General features: G+C 42.9%; 1 protein-coding gene across 5 annotated transcripts in view; it reads left to right on the forward strand.

The window, feature by feature from the left end:
- Nucleotides 1-20,052, forward strand: part of KIAA0895 (KIAA0895 ortholog) — a 65,522-nt gene that overhangs the window by 38,471 nt on the left and 6,999 nt on the right. For all 5 annotated transcript variants that reach the window (XM_045005516.1, XM_045005515.1, XM_045005517.1 and 2 more), the window contains 4 exons: nt 10,290-10,433; nt 12,108-12,240; nt 13,341-13,646; nt 14,268-14,365. In XM_045005516.1, the coding sequence (XP_044861451.1) occupies nt 10,290-10,433; nt 12,108-12,240; nt 13,341-13,646; nt 14,268-14,365 (681 nt within the window). The remainder of the gene's footprint in view (nt 1-10,289; nt 10,434-12,107; nt 12,241-13,340; nt 13,647-14,267; nt 14,366-20,052) is intronic.

Below are 20,052 nucleotides of genomic sequence, written 5' to 3' on the forward strand. Positions count from 1 at the left end.
CATTGCATCAGGCTCAGTCAGGCAGCAAATCAGTGCCCGTGCCCTTGACTGTGACTGAAATTCTGTTCCCGGCACAGGTAAAACTGCATAAATCAGTTTTCCTATGATACATGGCCTAATTTCAGTGTGGATTATTGTGGGTTATTAGGATAATGTTGTTTGTCTGATCAGTAAGCTGCAGAATTTTCCATTTGTTTTAGTAATGTGGCTTCCTACCTATGTATTCTCAGGCTCAAAATGGTTTTATTTTAACTTTAAACTACACCTCTACCCCGATATAACGGGACCCAATATAACACGAATTCGGATATAACGCGGTAAAGCAGCGCTCCGAGGGGGCGGGGCTGCGCGTTCCGGTGGATCAAAGCAAGTTCGATATAACGCAGTTTCACCTCTAACGCGGTAAGATTTTTTGACTCCCACGGACAGCGTTATATCGGGGTGGAGGTGTATTTTAACTGTAAACAAATAAGACACAGCCAGTGCTTATCTACCCAGTTTCAGAAGTGACCCTCTTTCCACTAGTGCTTTTTTGTTAAGTTCCTTGACTAGCCTAGGAAATAAAGGGTGTTTGGAAAATGTGTTTAACAGAGAATCCAATATTGTAAGTGATGCCCTGGTTACAAGCTCTGACATTGTGTAGTAGGTTCTGATTTGTGAGCATGAGTAGGTAAATTATTTCACTTCAAAACAACAAAGAAGCTCAGTGCAAAAATTGAAAACAAAAAACCAAGCCCCCATGATTCTAACATCTGATTTAGGGAGAATATTGTGGCCACGGACGTGTTCAGAGATGCATTTTTATTGATTCATATAGCTATCTCATGATATTTAAAGGTGTAGTTTGCAGATGTAAATTAAAAATATGTATTAATGTAACCCACTAGCTTTGTTTTATTATTACCATTATGAAAAACAGAATTTATAACTTATCTGCTCTGTCCTAAAAAGTGGAAAAAATCCTTTATTGAGGAGCATGTATTTGTTTTTTTCTGCCTCTTTCTGTCTTTTTTTTTTTTTTAAACAAATGTCCTTTTGCTCGTTGGATAATTTTAGAAGTATTAAAAATAGATGATTGCAGATTCGGGTCCTTTTTTCCTTCTATAACTAATAAAATAGTGTTATTGTTAAAATAAATTTTGCAGATTGCACTTAAATTCAAAAAGAGCTAGTGATATTATGAAAAAACACAATTTAGCCTGCTATGGTGGAATTGTTTTTAAAAATGAGACCTTAAAAACATTTTATGTGAAGATCGCATATACAGAAACCTGTGAAATATCTGTTTAAAGGTTTGATTTCTTTCAGCTTATTTCAGTCAACCGAAACACTGTAATAATGAATAGATGCCTTTTCTGATAGTGAATGGTTCCTCAGCAATATGCTGTCTGGTTTTAGGGACTGACATGTTACTTTAAGCTTTTCTATTTTAAAATTAAATGCAGAGAAACACAACTTTTAATATCATAATACAAAAGTAATGCAGTATGTTTGTGTTCTGTCCAGTGAACCGTGATATTTCTGATGGTTTCTCTTTAGTCAGACACATAGCAAGGGAAAATGTCTCTTCCCAGATAGAGCTGCAAACGGCTTGATCAAATGAATTATTTTCAAGTGATTGAAATTGTAAGGAGTAACCATCTCAAAGTCTGATTTGTTAAGAAATTGAATAAACAGATTCTGGACTTTAAATAAACAAAATATGAGCAGTCATAACTCAAATAATACCAATCCCAGCAGATGGCACTATTTCTTTTCATTAGCAGTAGAAAATCTCATCTTCATGCAGATTTGAATTTAGACTCTTACAGATTTTGTCCAGATGGACCAACATATTATCTAAAATGACAATCAGTAACTTGTATATTCTTGCTAAGACGTGGGCCAAGTTGTTGCCTCACTTCAGTGTGAACTGAAAGTCTGAACTGAAAAATGAAATTGGGACGAGAAGGGGGAACACTCTATAGCCTTTTATAGTGACTGATACATTCTGAAGAGACAGTTCAACTCTTGGAACTAGTTAACAAACAGTACCCAGTATGTCAAGTAGTTAAATACTGCTATATACAGTACATAAAGCATTTTCCCTATAACAGGACATAGGCCCCAGTGTTTTTGCAACATTCTCAGGCTTTGATTGGTTACCATAATTATTCTGGAAAGGCTCTCTTTCTACAAGAGATACCAAATAAATTCTAACAACTTACACATGGTTGACTTCCTGGAATGTAACACTGTTGACTGGATCCCCTGACTATGCCTTTGTAACTGATTTGGCTAGTTTTCCTTTCTTTCAGCTCTGTGCAGGAAAACAGTGCATTGTCCCATCTTTGCAGGTACTGCTGTGTGCCTATGTACTAGGTTCTCTGTACCTTACTTTGGCACTGGGATAACTGTCCAGGTTTTCCTCAGCCTGCACAGATAGTGTAGTAGTTGTGGACACACAAACTCAGTTGACACATGGCTGTGTCCTGAACACAGCTCACCCATGTTTATTATAACTGGATCAGGTGAGAGCATAAAAATGATTGTATTTGCACTGTGGATGGGTTAGGCTGCTGTTAGTGTCCTCAACCTGTCCTAACACTTTTACATATTTGGACAGGTTATTCTCCATTGGAGTCGAATTCAGCTAGCTAAGAAGGGTGCATCTCATGATCCTCAAAGGATTCTGTCCACCTCTTCACAGGAATGAGGACCTAGTATTTACATAGTGCTTTTGATCCATAGGTCTCAAAGCACTTTACAATGGTTAGTAAGTATCACAAGCCCCGTTTCCAGATAGGGTATAGAGGGGGTTCAGTGACTTGCCCAAGGTCACACAACGAGCAATAGAACCCAGGGCTCCTGACTCTGAGGCCAGTGCTCCATCCACTGGTTTACAGAGATTCCCAGGCCTAGCATTAGTGATCGGAGTTTCCTGTCACTGAGAGCTTTGTTTGTGTTCTGTGTTCTAAAGAAATTTCCTCACTGCTATTTATAATTAAGTAGTATTAGACAATATTGCATTCTGGTTAGTTAAATGGCAGAGCATTCTTCTGGGATAGCACTATGTGTAAGAGCTGCTTTTATTTGCTAAACTGCATCACAGGTAATATCAACATTCCTCTATAAACAATGTCAAAATGCAGGATTATCTACTAAAGATTACCTGTAATTGCATTTACTAAACCTCTTCATTTTCCTTTATCTATGAGCTTTCATGTAGAGAACAAACTTACTCAGCACCAGGCATTACATATATTTTCATCCACATCCTCAAATCTCTTCTCAATCCCTTTGTCCTTTGTCATCACTCTAATTTATTGTGCTCTTTTCATATATCAACCCTTCCCTAGCTTTAGAGATTAGTTCTTATTCTCATCAACTTTGCCACTCCTCTTGCCCAACTTTGCTCTCAAGATTCCTTCCAGCTCTCCCTCCTCCTTATTTATCTCTGTTTCTTAACAAGGCTTAGTCCCCACCAGTAAGAGCTGTTTTTTCATTTAATTTTTTTAAAAAGTTGAACTGGGATTAGTGTGGGCTGCCCTTCGTGTTTGAAGCGTCTCTCTGAAGCCCTGATGAGATACTTGGTTCTGACAGAAACAGTATGTTGGAACCACTGCTGGGACACATCTCTCAGCAGCTTGTAGAATGAGGGTAGGCCTGCCTTCTACTCCAACTTTCACACCCCAGCAACAGAGATGATTCTGATGCCACATGCTGCTTCCGACTCAGCATCTAGTAAAAATTAAATGAAAAAGAGAGTCCTCGAGTGGTGGTTAGGGTGGAAAAAGCAGAGAAAAAAAGGACTTGGAGAAAGTCTTGGGAGTAGGAAGCCACTTAAAACATGTAAAATAAAGATTTTTGTAAAGTTTTTATTTTTATTTAAGATAAGTTGAGTGATCAAAGTAGGGGACAGGAGTCAGGATTCCTGGATTTCATTCCTGACTCTGTTACTGACTTGCTGTGTGACTTTGAGCTAGTCACTTACCACCAAATTTTCCAAAGTGGCTACTAATTTGTCTGCCTCCATTCTTGGTGTGCTCGTCTTGAGACTGACAGGGCTTGAAAGTGCAGGGCACCCACAACTACAAGTGAGGTCAGTGGGAGTTGTGAGTGTTTAGTACTTTCTGAGAGTCAGGCCTGAGGTATCTTAAGTTGGGCTTCCAAAAACTGAGGCTCCCAAAACCAGCAGCCACTTCTGAAAATGTTGGCCTTACCCTATCTGTGCATTAGTTTCCCAGCTAGTAAATAGGGACAATTATTATCTCCCTGAGTCCCCCCAAGAGTGTAGAGAGGCCAATTTTAGCAATGTGTGTGAAGCTCTTTGACTTGACTATTAAAGTAATGATTTTAACATTTTTTTCTATTTACAGAATTGAAAATATGAAACTTTTTTCATGAGGATTTATTACAATTTTGATCAAATTATTTAAGAGCTTTTTAAAGGCAAAGTCATAATAAATAATTGCACAGGGTAACTTTAGACATATTATGGCTTCTTGGGGAGTTGCACTGGTCTGCCTTTGGCCTCATGACTAACAACCCACTCAAGGCGTGGCAGGATCCTCGCCCGGAACACTCCCTATTGTTCATTCTGTAAACATATAACTGTGATTATTATATCATGAATGTATTACTGTTGTGGTTAAATTATGAAGTTTAACATAGTTGTGACGGAAAGTTTTAGGGCCTGATCTAGCTCTCAGTTGAGAAGCTCTCATTGGCATTTATGAGAACTGGATAGTATCCTCCGGGACAGATTCTGCTACCCTTATGCTGAGTAGTACTATAATGTGCAAGGACTTCATTCAGTGTGAGTAAGGGTGGCAGAGTTGGGCCTTCACCAGGGCCGGCTCCAGACCCCAGCGCGCCAAGCGCGCGCTTGGGGCGGCATTTTGCCGGCAGGGCAGCAGCCGGCTCCGGCGGACCTTCCGCAGTCATGCCTGCGGGAGGTCCACCGGAGCCGTGGGACCAGTGGACCTCCCGCAGGCATGACTGCGGAGGGTTCGCTGGTCCCGCGGCTCGGGTGGACCTCCCGCAGGCATGCCAGTGGATGCTCCACCGGAGCCGCGGGACCAGCGGAACCTCCGCAGGCATGTCTGCAAGAGGTCCCCTGGAGCCGCGGGACCGGCGATCGCCAGAGCACGCCCCGCGGCGCGACGCCCTGCTTGGGGCGGCGGGATTCCTAGAGCCGCCCCTGGCCTTCACTAATCAATTAGTGCAGTAATTTCACCTACCAGAACTGCCTGTTAAATTTCATTTAAATTCTTATTTTCAACATCTTAATGCATTTTAGTAAAAGCCATCCACTATTCATTTTTGAGACATGGAATTGAATAGATGTTGGGGTAGGAAAGAGAGAAGAAAAGAGGGCTGGGAATCAGAATAAGAGACTATTGGTCAATTAAGTTTCACTGTGAATGCAAATCTCTGTTGCATGTTCACAGGGATTTGAGCCTCAGAGCCTCAAAGGTGCCCAATTCTTAGCATTTCAGGTGCTTACCTAACAGCCTTCATTGAATTTCCTTGTTTAAAAAGCAGTGAAGAAAAGTCTGTGCCAAAGGATAAAATATTAAAGGAGACATTCTGTTTAAATGAAATTAAATTTATTGTTCAGTGAAACCAGATATATATAGCAACTAATAGGTAACATGAATATCTTAAAAGATCTGGTAAGCTATAAGAGAAAATGAAGAATTGTTGTACTGAATTATTCAGGTTATTCAGTGAAAGTAAACTGCACTCCTGTAACTAAGTAGGAAACTTATTTTTCTTGTAAGTGATGTATACAAGCATGAGCGCACACATCAGAATCTGCACTGTAATAGGAAAGCATCCATTTAAAATGAATATCAGAAGATGGCTAGAACAAGTTAATAATTTAGCCTTAAAAAAAAAATAGCTTGGAAAAAGCACACAGGTTCTCTGACTAATAAACAAACTGGGCTATTAACTAAGAACTAAATGTTGCTTAGATTACTCCTGGGGGAATTCTGCACCACTGCGCATGTGCAGAATCTATGTGCTCCACATATTTCTTTGCTTCCCTGCAGAAAAATGATTTTCTGACGGGGAAGCAAAGGGAAGCCACAAGAGTGGTCACATGACCCTCCCCAGCAGTATGTTTTGGGTGCCCGAGGCAGACGGCAGAAAGAGACATCACTGTGGGGGAGGGGGTGGGACTGGGGAAGACTCAACTGGTGGCTCCTACCCTGTGCCAGGCTCAGCTGCTAGGTCCAGCTGTGCTGGGGAGGACAAGACTTCCTCTTCCCCAAAAAGCATCCTAGGCTGTGTCAGACCCACCCCCAGATTTCTCCCCTGGCTGTAGGAAGCTCTGCAAACTCCCCCACTCCCATGCATTCTGCATCCATTGCTCCACAGTTGCAAAGGGAGGGATCACTGTACTGGAAACTACTCCCCCATCCATCCAACCCCTGTGCATCCAGACCCCCTCATACCCAAACCCTCCCAATGAGCCTCACCCCCCTTTGCACCTGGACCACCCCGACTAGCCACCTGCACCCAGATCCCCCCACCGAGCCCCAACCAGCTACACCAGGATCCCCATCCCACTGAGCCCCACTCCCCCAGCATCTGGACCACCTCACTGAGCTCCCCTCACTCAGACCCCTCTGCCAAGCTCTGTCCACCCCACACCCAGACCCCACACGCTGAGTCCCATTACCATTGCACCCAGAACCCCCTGTGTATCCAGATCCCCCCGCACCTGGATCCCCCACTGAGCTGCCCGCACCCAGATTGCATCACACAGAACCCTCTCAACCCACCCCTGGATCTTCCCCACTAAGCCACTCCACACTTGGATCCTCCCTTGCTGAGCCTGCCTGCCTGCACATGGTGCACCTGGTATGGAGGGGCAGGGCCCTGGGGTGTTTCTTGGGCAGGCCTGGTCCTTGTGCCTCCACATTTATTTGACAAATAAAATTTGTAGAATTTTAAAATTTGCAGAATTTTTAACTTTTTGGCACAGAATGCTCTCAGGAGTATTAGATTTATTTTTTTGCTTTTATCCCCTGATCCTGAGAGTTGCTAACAGCCAGCAGTTGTAACTGAAATTAGCACTGTACAAAGACTGGGCCTCACGTGAGAGAGGAAGTGCAAACATAGTGCTCAACTGGCACAAGGGCTGTGTGTACTTACCAATTGTGCTTAAAGGGAACTTCATTGTAGGGTGACCACCGCTCCCCAATTGGGTGGGACAGTCCTGAAGTGCAGAGTTCAAGTCCCAGTCCCGGGCTGAATGACTCTGGGACAGCATTTGTCCCAAATTCTCTGTGGCACTGCTCCGCACCTGCTGGAGGCACGGGGCGGTGCCAGTAGGGTTGCCAGGTGTCCAATTTTCAACCAGAAAACCCATTTGAAAAGGGATCTTGGCGGCTCCAGTCAGCAGAGCTGACCAGGCCGCTAAAAGTCCAGTTGGCTGCTGTGCCAGTGGGGCAGGCAGGCTCTCTGCCCAGCTCTGCACGGCTCCCTGGAAGTGTCCGGCATGTCCCTCTGGCTCCTAGGTGTCCATGGGGGCTCTGCATGCTGCCCCAGGCCCGAGCGCTGGCTCCGCAGGCTCCCATGGGCCAGGAACTGTGGTCCATGGGAGCTGCAGGATTGGCACCTGCAGGTGAGGACAACGCGCGGAGCCCCCAACCGCCCTTCTACATATGAGCCAGAGGGACATGTCGCTACTTCCTGGGAGCCGTCTGAGGTCAGCGCTGCCCGCACCCCACACCCTCTCCCACATCCCAACCCCCTGCCCCAGTCCGGAGCCCCTTCCCACACTCCAAACCCCACAGCCCCAGCCCAGAGACCCCTCCTGCACCCCAAACCCTCATCCCCAACCCCACCCCAGATCCTGCACCCACAAATGGAGCCCTGGATCCTCCACCTGCCCTGGGCAGCACATCCAGGGGGGGAGGGGCGGGGGACATGGGCCAGGGGCTGCTCTTAGGCACCCTGTTCCCCCCACCCAGGGCTGGTGGAGGGTCTGAGGCTCCCCACAGTGGCCTGGGCTCTTCGGGCAGCTCTTACCATGGCCTGACTGAGTTATTTCTCTTGCAACAGGGCAGGTCAATTTGCCTAATTTAAAAATGACCTCAGACAGATTATGCACTAGTTTGTTTTAAAGGGAGTATTCATATGGTAAGGCTCAGTCCTGTTCTAATCTATTTTATATAGTTCTTATAGTGCCCTTATCATTGTAGCATCTGGGCACCTTCCAGTAGTACACTAAGGCTTAGCAATGTGACTAACATTGGTAAAGTATGGTTCCTTCTTGCTTTGATCCTCTCCCCAAGGGAAGGTGCTGAGTTCCTCCTAACTTCAATGTGAATAGAAGACATGCAGCTCTTCTTCAGGAAGGTTCCAGCATCTTGAAGGAGCAGGCCTATAACCAACACCACAGTTTGCAGATGCAGTTCTCATCATTAAAATCTCATTTTTGCAAGAAACTGAGGCTATGTCTACACTTCAAGATTGCAGCTCAAGTCAACATACCCGAGCTAGATTTAATGTAGCTAGCCCAGGTCCTGGAACAGTGAAGCTGTGGCAGCATGCCCGTCAGTTGGAACCATGGGTAATTACTGTGGGGCTAGCCCACGTTAAAGTGTGCACTGCTACGCTTCACTACTCTGGGACCTGAGCGAGTTAGATTAAAGCTACCTCGGGGTATGTCTACACAAACCACAATCACACCCAGTGACTGCAGTCTAGTCCTAGCCTCAGAGATACTTACTCAAGGCCCAATCCTGTAAAATGGTGCAGACCCTGAAATCCCATTCATATTAACTGTATTTGAGGGCAGTAGGATCAGGCCCGAAATAAGGGAGCAACAAGAAATATTGGAGGAATACATTTGAAATGTGACATCATCTTAGATGGTTAGTTTTCTATAAACAGTCCAGTGCAGCATTGTCAACTTTGATAGTTTTATAGCAAGTCTCATATTTCATGTTTGTCTGAAAGCTCCAGCTCTGGGAGTCTTGTGAACGTATGAGAATCTCCTCTTATTTTATTTTTTTATTTTTATTTTTTTAAAGGAGATTTCTATCCCTGATGGTTATAGAGAAAAGCTTGAAAATGTGACCCAAATGAACCCTGAAGGCTCAAAAAACTGCAGGGAAATAAAAGAACTCAAACTATTTTTTAAAATCTCATGATTGTTACGTCAGTTTCATGATTTTTTAAACATTTGTGGTTGGCAATACTGGCTGGATGGAGTTCCTGGGAGCTCCTTGTAAAAATTCTCCCAACAAATTGAATTCTCCTTGGCCATCCTGTCTCTGAAGGAGTTCTCTTCCCTGCTTTGCTACTGCTAAATCATCCCTACTAAAGTTGACATATTCTGGATATCATAAGTATTTTATTATCTTTGGAGTGCACTAAATGGCATATTTGAAAATAAATTGGGGTAGGCTATCCCCATCTCTCCTATAAGATCTTCAGCCACAATAACCTCAGTTCCCATCATACAGGGCTGAACACTGTGCTGTCTATATTCAGTTCTGTTTTCAGCAAAAGTATAAGCATTTCCAGGTAAATACACTTAATATCAGTTTGTGTGCCAAGCATTTTTTGCTTCCTTTCTTGTGCTTATGAGAAAAATAGTTCCATATGTAAATGGGAAAACTGAACAGATTTCTCAGTCCTTCACCCTGCATCTCTCCAAACACGTGCATCCATTATACAGAGGGGTTAAAATATCAGGAATGCTCAGTCATGATTCAGCAGTTCTAAATTAAAAACTATCCAAAAATAAACAGAGAGATTGTAATAACGCTTAACATTTGTACATTGAATGAGAGAAGTGATAACTCCTTAACCTTCAGATCATCCCTGTGAGGTAGGAAAGGACGTATTTTCATCTCTGGTTTACAGATGGGAACATTGAGACAAAGAGGCCCAGATCCTCAAAGGTATTTAGGTGCCTAACTCCCATTGAGTATCTGAGTTTAAGTGACTTTTCCCAAAGTCATAGAGGAAATTGGTTTCCATTTACTGAGCTAATACTAGGTGTGTGGAGCATGGTGGTATCCATAGGAGTCTAATATGAGTAAACCAGGTTCCAGCAACTTTTTCTTAATGTATTTGCATTCATACGTGGCTCTGAGGATGACAGAAGTTGATTACTGAGGGTATTAGCTTATATGTAACTACAGGAGTTCAGTAATGCATCCCGTAAGAGTTAAAGGGAAAAAAACCAACCATTTGTCCCATAGCTGCAGAGGTAATACAATTGCTAGTCTGCAGCTGGAATCTTACTGCACTTATGTCTGCTATTCTTTTGTCTTTTACAGTCTGTCAGTATTATGGAACGGACATTGCAGAAATATGGAAGCTATGAAAAGTTTGAGCAGGCTACAGGAGGCAGCCTGCTACCAAAAAGTCGCATTTGGAATCATGTCAGGAAATACATGGTGAAAGAAGGCTGCCTTGGTGAGGTAGGATGCACACAGGATCAAGGGAAAAGCTTTTTAATCACAAAATCAGAAATTAGAGATAGAAAAGACCTATAAGGTTATCTAGTAGCGCATCCCTTGTCAATGTAGACTTGCTCCTTACATTATATTTTCTAATGGGTTTGTCCATTCTAGTTTTAAATGATCTAAACAATGTGGCTTCCAACTCCTTCTCTTGGGAGATTATTGCATCGCGTAATAGATCTCATCAGGAAGCTTTCCTGCTACCTGAACTAGGTGTTCCCATTCTTAATTCCATTCTATTACTTGGAGGTGTACCTGAAATAACAACTCTCCTTCCTTATCCCTTCAGTGACTTGTAGAGTAGCACAGCCCCATTTAGTCACTTATGTGTATGTCTGCCCCAACCTGCGCTGGGTTTTTCTAATGCTGTATCACACTACAAACGCCTCTAATTTGCAATCATCTTATATTGCAAAGCTTTTTTTTGCTGCTTCCTATATTTCTTATTCCTGTTGTATACATTTATGCTGAATTAGGTTTAAACAGGAGAGCTCTGCTGGATTTTAAATTTTACCGGATAGACCTCATTGGTTTGTCTAGTCTTACCTGAATGTCAGGAATGACTATTACACACACACACACACACACACACACTGAAATTTACTCCTGTGGAAAGAGTCCACACAAGGACCGTGCACCACAGCAATCCACTAGAATAGGATTTAAGTGAGTATTAAGTGGCCCATTAAGCATCATAGTGCAGGCAGGGGCGGCTCCAGGTCCCAGCACGCCAAGCGCATGCCTGGGGTGGCAAGCCACGGGGGGCGCTCTGCCGGTCGCCGCGAGGGCGGCAGGCAGGTTGCCTTCGGCGGCTTGCCTGTGGAGGATCCGCTGGTCCCGCGGCTTCGGCGGACCTCCTGCAGGCGTGCCGCCGAATCTGAGGGACCAGCGGACCCTCCACAGGCAAGCCGCCAAAGGCAGCCTGCCTGCCGTGCTTGGGGTGGCAAAATGCCTAGAGCCACCCCTGAGTGCAGCAAGATAGTATACTAAGTCTTCCCACTTCAGTAGGTTACCTTTAAAATTTTAAATTACTTTTTTTTAAAATAAATCTTAGTTTCAGTGTATTTGTGTGTGTGTGTGTGTGTGTATATATATAAAATATTATAATTTAAAAAAAAACCCCTGACAAATAGGTACTTAAATTGACTGAGTATATATATTCCGTCAATTTAAGTACCTATTTGTCAGGTTATTGTTTTTTTTAATTTACCATCTCTTGCTACTAGTAAAATGCAAGGTTCCAATAAATGACTTAAAAGAGAATTATTTTCTCTTTTCTCAGTTTGTTAATTTAGTGCATTTGACCACACTTTTTGTTCAATCAGATTCACTGTTTCCCCTCTAGGACAGTTAGGTTTCAATTCTGCCATCTAATTTGCATGTCTGAACCCTTATGTTCATGTGAAGTCCCACTGAAGTCAATGAGGCTTCACACAGGCACAGGGGAACAGAACCTTTCTAGAGACACAAAAACGTAGTGCGGGGGTAATTTGTGTCTTGTTGGGAAGAGCCTTGAGAGGCATGTGACTGAGTCCAGATAGAATGCTGGGGGAGTGAGAGGGAGAATAGAAGCATCAAAAAGCCAGAACGGAAAAGAACTCTTTTATGCCTCAAGCCTTTCTTTCTCCTTAGATTGTAGTTCATCTCACTGAGGACCTGCTTTCTCGTGCCTCAATGACAGTGGTGAATGGCCGCCCAACTCTGACTATCAATGTTTCCACTGCACGTGAGCACTGGCTAGAAGGGATGCTGAGGCATGAAATAGGTATGGACACATGTTTTGAATTCTTCATGCCGGAGAGAATATGTGCATTCTTATTTATTATTTATTTTCAGTAACACTGACCATGTGCTAGGCGTTGTACAAACCCAAAAGGAGTTTTGGCCCCTGCTAAGGTAGATGTGGTAAAGCATAAGAAAGGACTATTTATAATTGTAGTATACAGTAGAACTAAAACACCCAACTAGTACCTTGAGAGATGTAGATGTGAGAAATGTTGCCAGTGAACCCCAAATCTGTGCAAGTCCCCCCTGGTTTTGAGTTATCTGGGGAGAGGATGAGCGAACAAACACCACAACATATGTGTAGTAGTCATATTGCTTAATGCACTGCTGGAAGACACTCGGACACTACAGTGATGAGCATGATATAAAAACCTCTATAACATAGAATAGTTACAAACATTTAGCCCAGGATGGTAAAAAGTTTCTTAACCTTTTTCTAGGTTTTGGGTGAACCTGCCCCAGTTTAGCAGTCCAAACCCAGATGAAATCCAGTGGCTTTGACCAAGTTTTAGGTTTGACCATGTTTTAGGTTGTATGCCTGTGAATGCCCTGCACCACTGGATAAGTACCCTCTTGTTACAGGGCAACAGCCTCCTCTACAACTGCAGTAATGCTCTATGATCAGCCTCCAGGAGACAGAAATACTAGTGCATGTTGAATCTTCCCTCCTCTGTTCTCCCCACTTCCCATCCACAGCAAGTCCTTGTCTACACTAGAGAAATGGTGGTGGCTTATGCACTTCTGAAAAATCTCCCTGCAGGGATTTAGGAGCACAAAGTTCCACCGATGTTCAATGGGACTTGTGCTCCTAAATCCCATAGGACCTTTTGAAATCACCCTGTGGACACCTGCACTGTTGGCACTTAGATGAGTGCTATTCCACTCGTTTAATTACCATTGATTACATTCTCCACTCTCTTCAAGGCCAAAGTTACCTCCTTTCCCAGTCCCCCATTGTCCCAATAGGTGAGAATCCTGAAGTTGGGTCCTAAACTTAGTTAGCTCATGTGGTAGCTAATTGTACCATTATTTGAGACACTGGTTGTTACTGTTCTAAGCTCCCTGCTTCTTTCCTTTTAGGAACTCATTATTTTCGAGGTATTAACAACAACAGCCAGCCTTGGTGCAATTGGAATGGACGTAAAAAGCTTGGGTTAAAGCCAATCAACCCTACCGAGGAAGGCCTGGCGAGTATTCACAGTGTCCTGTTCCGAAAAGACCCCTTTCTATGGAGGGCTGCCCTTCTCTACTACACTGTCTATCAAGCTAGCCAAATGTCCTTCAGTCAACTCTTCCAGGATGTGGGGCGATTTGTCAAGGACCCCAACACTAGGTGGGATTACTGTGTACGAGCCAAGAGGGGGTGGACTGATACTTCCCAGCCAGGTTGGTTTCCTATGTAGTTTGAGCACATTCCATCTTCATTCTCCAAAAGCTGTATTCGAAATAAGGGGCCTGTGCAGCTCTGTTGGCAGGTGATAGGATTTGTGCAAAGGGTTGTGGAAAAATTAAACTCTTTGTTTTCTAAAATGGATATTATGAAGTGGCAAGGATCCTTCATTTAATACCATGATTGAAATGAAAAACAGTATTTTTTTTCAGGACTTTCAAAGTAATTTGGTAAAGGAATTTTTAAGGGATGTTAAAGGAGACACTGTCAAGACCTTTAGGTTTGCAGTTTGCCCTCCCTTGATTTTTATGCCCTGGGCAGGGCTTGTTACAATAGTGCTGCAAATTTCTGGTACCGGGGGTTTTAAAGCTGCTCAGCTCCCTGCTTTACACTGTCAGATTCCCAGCAAGCTAGTCTGCCTAACGGCCAGTGCCTTTGCTTAGTGTCTTTCACATAGGCTTAATCCTCTAGCCAACGGGTGTCAGGTAAATTTTGCAAGTCCTCGGACAAAAATATCTAAATAGCAGGAAATAAAATAATTTTGTGTACAATTACTTTTGGCAAATGCATTGCTTTGAAAAAGCCTGAAAACAATACCATGACTCTGATTCCTTTAGGCTGCTTCAGTAAGGATCAGGTATACTTGGATGGCATCCTCCAAATCCTAAGATACAGGGAGTCTATCGATTTCCACTTGCTGATGGCTCTTGGAAAGGTGAGTGGAAACAATCTCCGAACAGAAACAATAGTATCATTTTAATAAGCGCTTTCCTAAATAGTTATTAAGTTGCATGAACTTTACAGGATCACTTCCTGTAGGTGTTGTCTTAAAATGTGCTGGTGCCCTTTGCATCACCTTGATCTTGAATCTCCACTGTCTGTAAAATCAGACATCACTATACATTACAGTATAGAGACACCACCAACTTGAAATATAGTCAATTTCAAAGAGTAAGTTAGACGTACTTTCAGGACCTACACCTTCCTGTCAGGTTCCTACCACCTTATACCTGCCTGTTTGTGGTTTTACAGTCACATTTCTCTGGTTTTTAAAAATGTTTTTCTCCTCCCTGTTTGCATGGGCCTTTTGCACCTCAACAACTGGAGCAATGGGCAGACTTTACACAAAGTCCTGTCAAATCTACAAAGTACACAAATGAAATAAAAAAGAAATAATGTCTCTCTCTCTCAAAGTCATTTTTACCTTAGGTGTTTGTAACAATGGCAGGTAATGTATTTGCAGACAGAAGTGTGATTTTATGTCAGTGGGTTTCCTTTAGCCCAGTTGCAGCGTTAACTGCACAGACAGGGAAGTAGCCACCAGTTCATAACCCCAATGTGGGATTTGACTTTCAGATGAGAGTAGGACGTGTGATCTGGTAGTTGAAGAAGGACACAGGGTCCATCCTGGGCTCTGCTCCCAACTTTGCAAGTCACTTAACATCTCTGGGTATGTCTACACTCCCATCCTGGCTAGACAGACTTGTACTAGCGGGGTTCAAGCTACCGTGCTAAAAATGTTGCAGCACCGGTGGAAACTTGGGCTCTTAAGCCCACCCAACTGCCTGGGTCTGAGCTGGGGGGGAATAGCCTGAGTCTCTGCTGGTGCCACAGCATCCACACAGCTATTTTTAGTTCATTGGCTCATGTAAAGCTAGCGTAGGTCAGTCTACCTGGGCTAGAAGAAGGCTCACTTCCAGCTGCAGTGTAGACATAACCTCTGTGTCTCAGTATGCTCATCTATGAATGGATGCTATTATTATGGCATTATAATAGCATCTAGAGCCCCAGCCACATTCAGGACCCACCTGGCCCCCTGGTCAGAGCTCAGGTTGCTAGCCCAAGTGTCTGGCCATGCAGCAACCTCCACACTGCTATGTTTAGCGTGCTAGCGTGAATCTGTCTACCTGGTCTGGGAGGCCCAATGCGTTGGCCCTTTGGGTGTCAGCTGAGGGGGAATTACATGAAAAAAATGTAGAAATTACCTCAATGTACCAGTTTTGCCAAAACCACTAAAATAGACTTTCCCAAAAAATCTACTGAGTTCCACTTTAAGCAGAGTCCTCTGCAAATAAGGTTCCCCTCTCTTAGCTGTCGCTAGCCATGTGATCCATTGTCTGGACCTTGCAGTAGTGGGGCACACTGGTAATATTTCCATGTAGTGGTTTCACCACGGCTTCAGCGATAACTGCTGGCAGGCTTCTTGCTGCACACTTGAAAACTTAATTTGCTGTTACCTCAATCTCTGCATAGCTTCAGGAAGGCTAGAACAAGTTCCTCATATTTGAAGGGGCTGGAAATGTCAGGGGCTGACATCTAGGAGAGCCAGTGAAAGACCTTGGTCTACCCAAGGCCTTTGCTCCATTTCAGAAGCCTAGTCAGGAACATGTGACTCAGGACATAAATTGCTTCCTGCCCTCTAGAGAAAATTATAGGGAAGTATTTTATTTATATGGAGAGAAAACAGATGTGGTTAATAATATACAACAAACAAGGAAACTATAACAGAGAAGTCATTGACATACAGATGTTACCAAGTAGTTTGGCTTTCTTGTTTGCAAACCATTTCAGAAATACACAATGGGCCAAATCCAGCACAGTTACATTTGGTCCATATAATATTAAACTGTATAAATAATGTGTCACATTGGGTGGACATGTGACAAATGGACTTTATTTATAGGTGACAGTGGTAGCAATATCTATAGTTAAGGTTGTCTAACATTTTTCATGATAAGAATCTATTTTCAGTTGTTTCTAACTGCTGAACCTTACCAGTTGGGCTAAAATTGTCCACAGTGAGTGTCTGCCTTAGGCTGACTTTTTTGGGAAAGTTTCTATCAAAATAGGTCAGCTGTTAGGTTAGGGGAAAATGTTATTTAGCCCATATTAAAAAATTCTTACAGCTGCCGTGCTTCCATGCTTTGGAGCAGAAGTGAAATTTGACAGGAAGTCACTCTGGTATCAGTGATGTGCTTTTTGATGTCCTTGTGATTTCCCTGTTAAGTTATAAGCCTCTGGAAAAAAATTAAAAAAAAATCACAGTTCACACATACTCAGTAGATGTATTTTAGAGGCTGGCAGCATTATTTTCTGAATGTTCCTTCTGTGCTGGCCTTCTTCAATCCCCAGAGTTCCTGTCTGCCAGCTGAACTGAGCATGTGCCATCCCTGCAGAGTATTGCCAACCCTCAGCATTAAAAAAAAAAAAAGTCAAGCCCCTCAAAAATCATGGCTTAAAAATTATGAGATTTTTAAAATAATAAATTGTGTTCCTTTTGTCTTCTGGGGTTGGATCATTTAAGGTTCATAGTTTCATGGTTTTCTTTGGAAACATGAGGACTAGAAACTTACTTTTTTATTTTAATTAAATCTGAGATTTTTCAGGTAATAAGCTGACTCCAGTAGCTGGGTCTTTAAAATAATCAAATTGTGAGTATTGGCAAGGCTGCAGCTGAGCATGCTCTGTCATAGCACTGCTGGGGCTGACCAGGAATTTTTCCTGCAATCACTTCTTCTGGTTGCCAGGGGCCGCTGTGGCATCAGGCACTGGAACTGAGAGCAGGGGGACTATTTTCATAGAATCATAGAATCTCAGGGTTGGAAGGGACCTCAGGAGGTCATCTAGTCCAACCCCCTGCTCAAAGCAGGACCAAACCCAACTAAATCATCCCAGCCAGGGCTTTGTCAAGCCTGACCTTAAAAACCTCTAAGGAAGGAGATTCCACCACCTCCCTAGGTAACCCATTCCAGTTCTTCACCACCCTACTCCCTTTGCACTCTCAATGTTCCGCTTACCGGCACCCAGGCAACAAAGAAGAGTTGGAGGATGTAGACTAACTTGAATGGAAAGGGGTGAGGGAAGACTGAGAAGATAAGCAGAAAGGGGTAGGAATGGGGCATTGGGGTGGACAAGGACAGCAAGGTCTATAGCCATTTTGAACACTACCCTTCAGAACCTAGACCTGAACCCAGGAGTCCTGAGTTCAGCATTTCTCTGCTGTCAGCAAATAGGTGTGAAACCCACTAGCAAACTGTGGCCCAGACCGTCAAAGATATTTAGGCTCTCACATTTCATTGATTCCAGTGGAAGTTAGGCCCAGATTCTCAAAATTATTTAGGCTCCTATGTGTCTAGTGGCTGGTCCACATAGAGGATAATAGCCGACTACTGCTACCACAGCTCCATGAAAATCTGGGCTCTGGATCCAAAGGTCCCATGCCCATGACCCATGTAATTCTATATGCCAGAATTAAGATTTCCTGTGCAACCTTAATTTTGCCCCCTTGCATGCATGCATTTGGATACAACTACATAATCACATACTATTTTTCCTCCCAGGACCCAGCCTCATTCAGTGCACAGGATGGGTTAGGCTCAGGGAATGAAGGGAGTTGGTGTATGTGTGAAGCTGTAGTGTGCCTGGAGGACCCCTCCTTCATTTGCTGCAGAAGTTGGAAGCTGTGTAATGAATGAGACAGGGGCTTGCAGGAAAAGAAAGGAGAGACTCGTGGTTAAGGCAGCTGAATGCTACCCTGGAGAATTGGATTCTGTCCCTGTCTCTGCCATAGAACTCATATGTGATGCTAGGCAAGTCTTTTAAACCAGCCTTTTTACACATAGTCACTAACTGTGTGTTCCTCATTTTCTGGGTGCCCAACTAGAGATCCTGAGGTCTGATTTGCAAAAGAACTGAGCACTTCCAGCTGCAAATGAAGTCAGTGGAAGCTGTGTTTTGAATATATAAACTGCAATAAAAATGCTAAGTACTCTGAAAAAAAAATAATCAAGCACTAGATTCCTCAAATTGGGCACCAAAAATTAGTCACCATGTTTGACAATTTTGGTTTTAATCTCTGTGCCTTTCCTCCATCTGCAAAATGGCAATAATACCACCTTACGTCACAGGGATATTATGAAGATAAATTCATTATTGTTTGTGAAACACTTTGAGCTATGACATTGATTAAATGTAATAGAAAAGCCCTTGAGGAAATTAGTAATTTTGTGTTGGTGCAGGATTTAAATAGTATGCAATAAATATAGCCTGCGGCTACTACATATTGAATGAGGAGGAGGATTAAAAGAAATATTGAATAAGTAAGCACTGTGAGGCAGGGGTCCTGTGGAAAACATAGCATGGGATCATGCAACTAGACTGTATCACAATGTATGTACACAAAGGGCCAAAGTACAGTTACACAGACACCCTTCATTCTGGCATTTGCAACTTTAGTGTTCTTTTAATGTGGGTTTGTAATGTAATGTTAATACATTTTGTTATATGTATCTTTTACAAGAAAACTAAGACTCAGGCTATTCTTAGAAAGTCACATTTTCCCATCAGATATGAACAGAAAGCTCCCACTGGAATTTGATGTATGGTAAAGAAGTGTTATGACGAGACCAACTTAAAAAAAGAAGAAGAGGATGTGGATGTTCCAAAAAGACTATTAAGCTTTGCTGAAAGAGCTTGAAAAAGTTTAGGATCCAATCATAGTGAAGATTTCCATCCACTTGGGAAATTCTCACTGCAAATCAGAAAACATTCTCATGGCTCATTGCAGCAAATGTACTGATTGTTCTGGGCAGATGACAGATCGCAAGATGTGCATTTTCCTATGGCATTTTTCTACCATGAATATAAGTTCTATGTGGGTCCAAAATGAAATAACTACTTTTTACATTTTATTGATAAATTAATATGTCTGTAAAATCAATCCCTGATTTATCATGGGAATGTGTCTGTAAGTCTTCTTCCCTTACCCCAGTGCTGAAAGCCTTGTCAATCCCAGGAAAAGTCCTGTTTTTTGCTACTTCTCATTTTACTTGGTATTTTGAAGACAGCAGTGTGTAGGAATGCATAGAGTAAGACTAATGTGCTGGTGCAAGCTGCTTGGCCTGCCCAGAGGGGAGAAACAGATGAAAGAGGCTGAAGCCTGGAGAGAAATAATATTGAGAAGTAGCCATTTTAGAGATTTGCAGTGGTTTAGCTAGGAATTAAATCTTGGAATCCTTACAGCCCAGAACGTGATAATTATGTACAAATACAGCTAGACAATAGAAACAGAGCTCATACCTTGCACATAATTCCTACATGCATCAAATCAGATAATTTTTAAAGTCAGAATGTAAAATGTCACTAATACACATTTTTGGAAAACAATCTGGCGAGCATGACAGAAAAATCAGCTTCAAAATCAACTCAAAAACCCCCTTTTTACCCAGTACAATAGGTTTGCTTACCCGCAGTCGTGAAAGTAGCCTATTAAGAGAGAGCTATGTAGTGAGTCATATCTTTCCCTCCTAAAATGTTGCCAAATACCGTATTTAGTGATGGCAGTGGCTGGGGGAAATGCAGCTTGATTGGGGCATAGTTTGATCACAGCTATTGAGCACTTGG

The sequence above is a fragment of the Mauremys mutica genome, chromosome 2 (assembly GCF_020497125.1).
Source record: "Mauremys mutica isolate MM-2020 ecotype Southern chromosome 2, ASM2049712v1, whole genome shotgun sequence".
Taxonomy (NCBI): Eukaryota; Metazoa; Chordata; order Testudines; family Geoemydidae; genus Mauremys; species Mauremys mutica.